At 66.5% G+C, this 674-nt stretch overlaps 1 protein-coding gene across 1 annotated transcript in view; it reads left to right on the forward strand.

The window, feature by feature from the left end:
• Positions 1–128: 128 nt before the first annotated feature.
• The window catches only part of LOC121348551 (host cell factor 1-like), a gene marked incomplete at both ends in the record, with an annotated part of 6,587 nt that continues 6,041 nt past the window's right edge, over positions 129–674 (forward strand). Inside the window, one exon of the mRNA XM_041458218.1 lies at positions 129–271. Within this exon, the coding sequence (XP_041314152.1) occupies positions 129–271 (143 nt within the window). The remainder of the gene's footprint in view (positions 272–674) is intronic.

Raw genomic sequence — 674 nt, forward strand, 5'->3', positions numbered from 1 at the left:
CCGTGTCCCCCCGTGTCCCTGTCCCCCCGTGTCCCTGTTACCCTGCTGTGTCCCCGTGTCCCTGTCACCCTGCTCTGTCCGTGTCCCCCCGTGTCCCTGTCCCCCTGCTGACCCCCCGGTGTCCCCAGGTGTCACCAGCAGCCCCGGGATCAAGTCCCCCATCACCATCATCACCACCAAGGTGATGACCTCGGGCACCGGGACCCCCGCCAAGATCATCACGGCTGTCCCCAAGCTGGGCGGGGGGCACGGCCAGCAGGGCGTGACACAGGTGAGGGCACACCTGGGGACACCTGGACCACCCTGGGGACACCTGGGGACACCTGAACGGGCAGCTGGGGACACCTGGGGAGACCTGAACACCCCCCTGGGGACACCTGGGGACACCTGGACCAACCTTGGGGACACCTGGGGAGACCTGAAACCCCCTTGGGGACACTGAACACCCCCTTGGGGACCCTTGAACACCCTCCTGGGGACACCTGAACCACCCTGGGGACACCTGAGATTGGGGGAGTTCAGGGACAATGGAGGGGACAGGAGGTGACAGGGGAGGGGTCACATGGGGAGGGCTTGGATTGGGTCAGCTGAGGGGTTGGGGACACTGGGGACACCGGGGTGGGGTCAGCTGAGGGGTTGGGGACATTGGTGACAGTGGTATGGGGTGGTTTGGG

This window comes from Pyrgilauda ruficollis, unplaced genomic scaffold, assembly GCF_017590135.1.
Source record: "Pyrgilauda ruficollis isolate IOZ18807 unplaced genomic scaffold, ASM1759013v1 scaffold1263, whole genome shotgun sequence".
Taxonomy (NCBI): domain Eukaryota; kingdom Metazoa; phylum Chordata; class Aves; order Passeriformes; family Passeridae; genus Pyrgilauda; species Pyrgilauda ruficollis.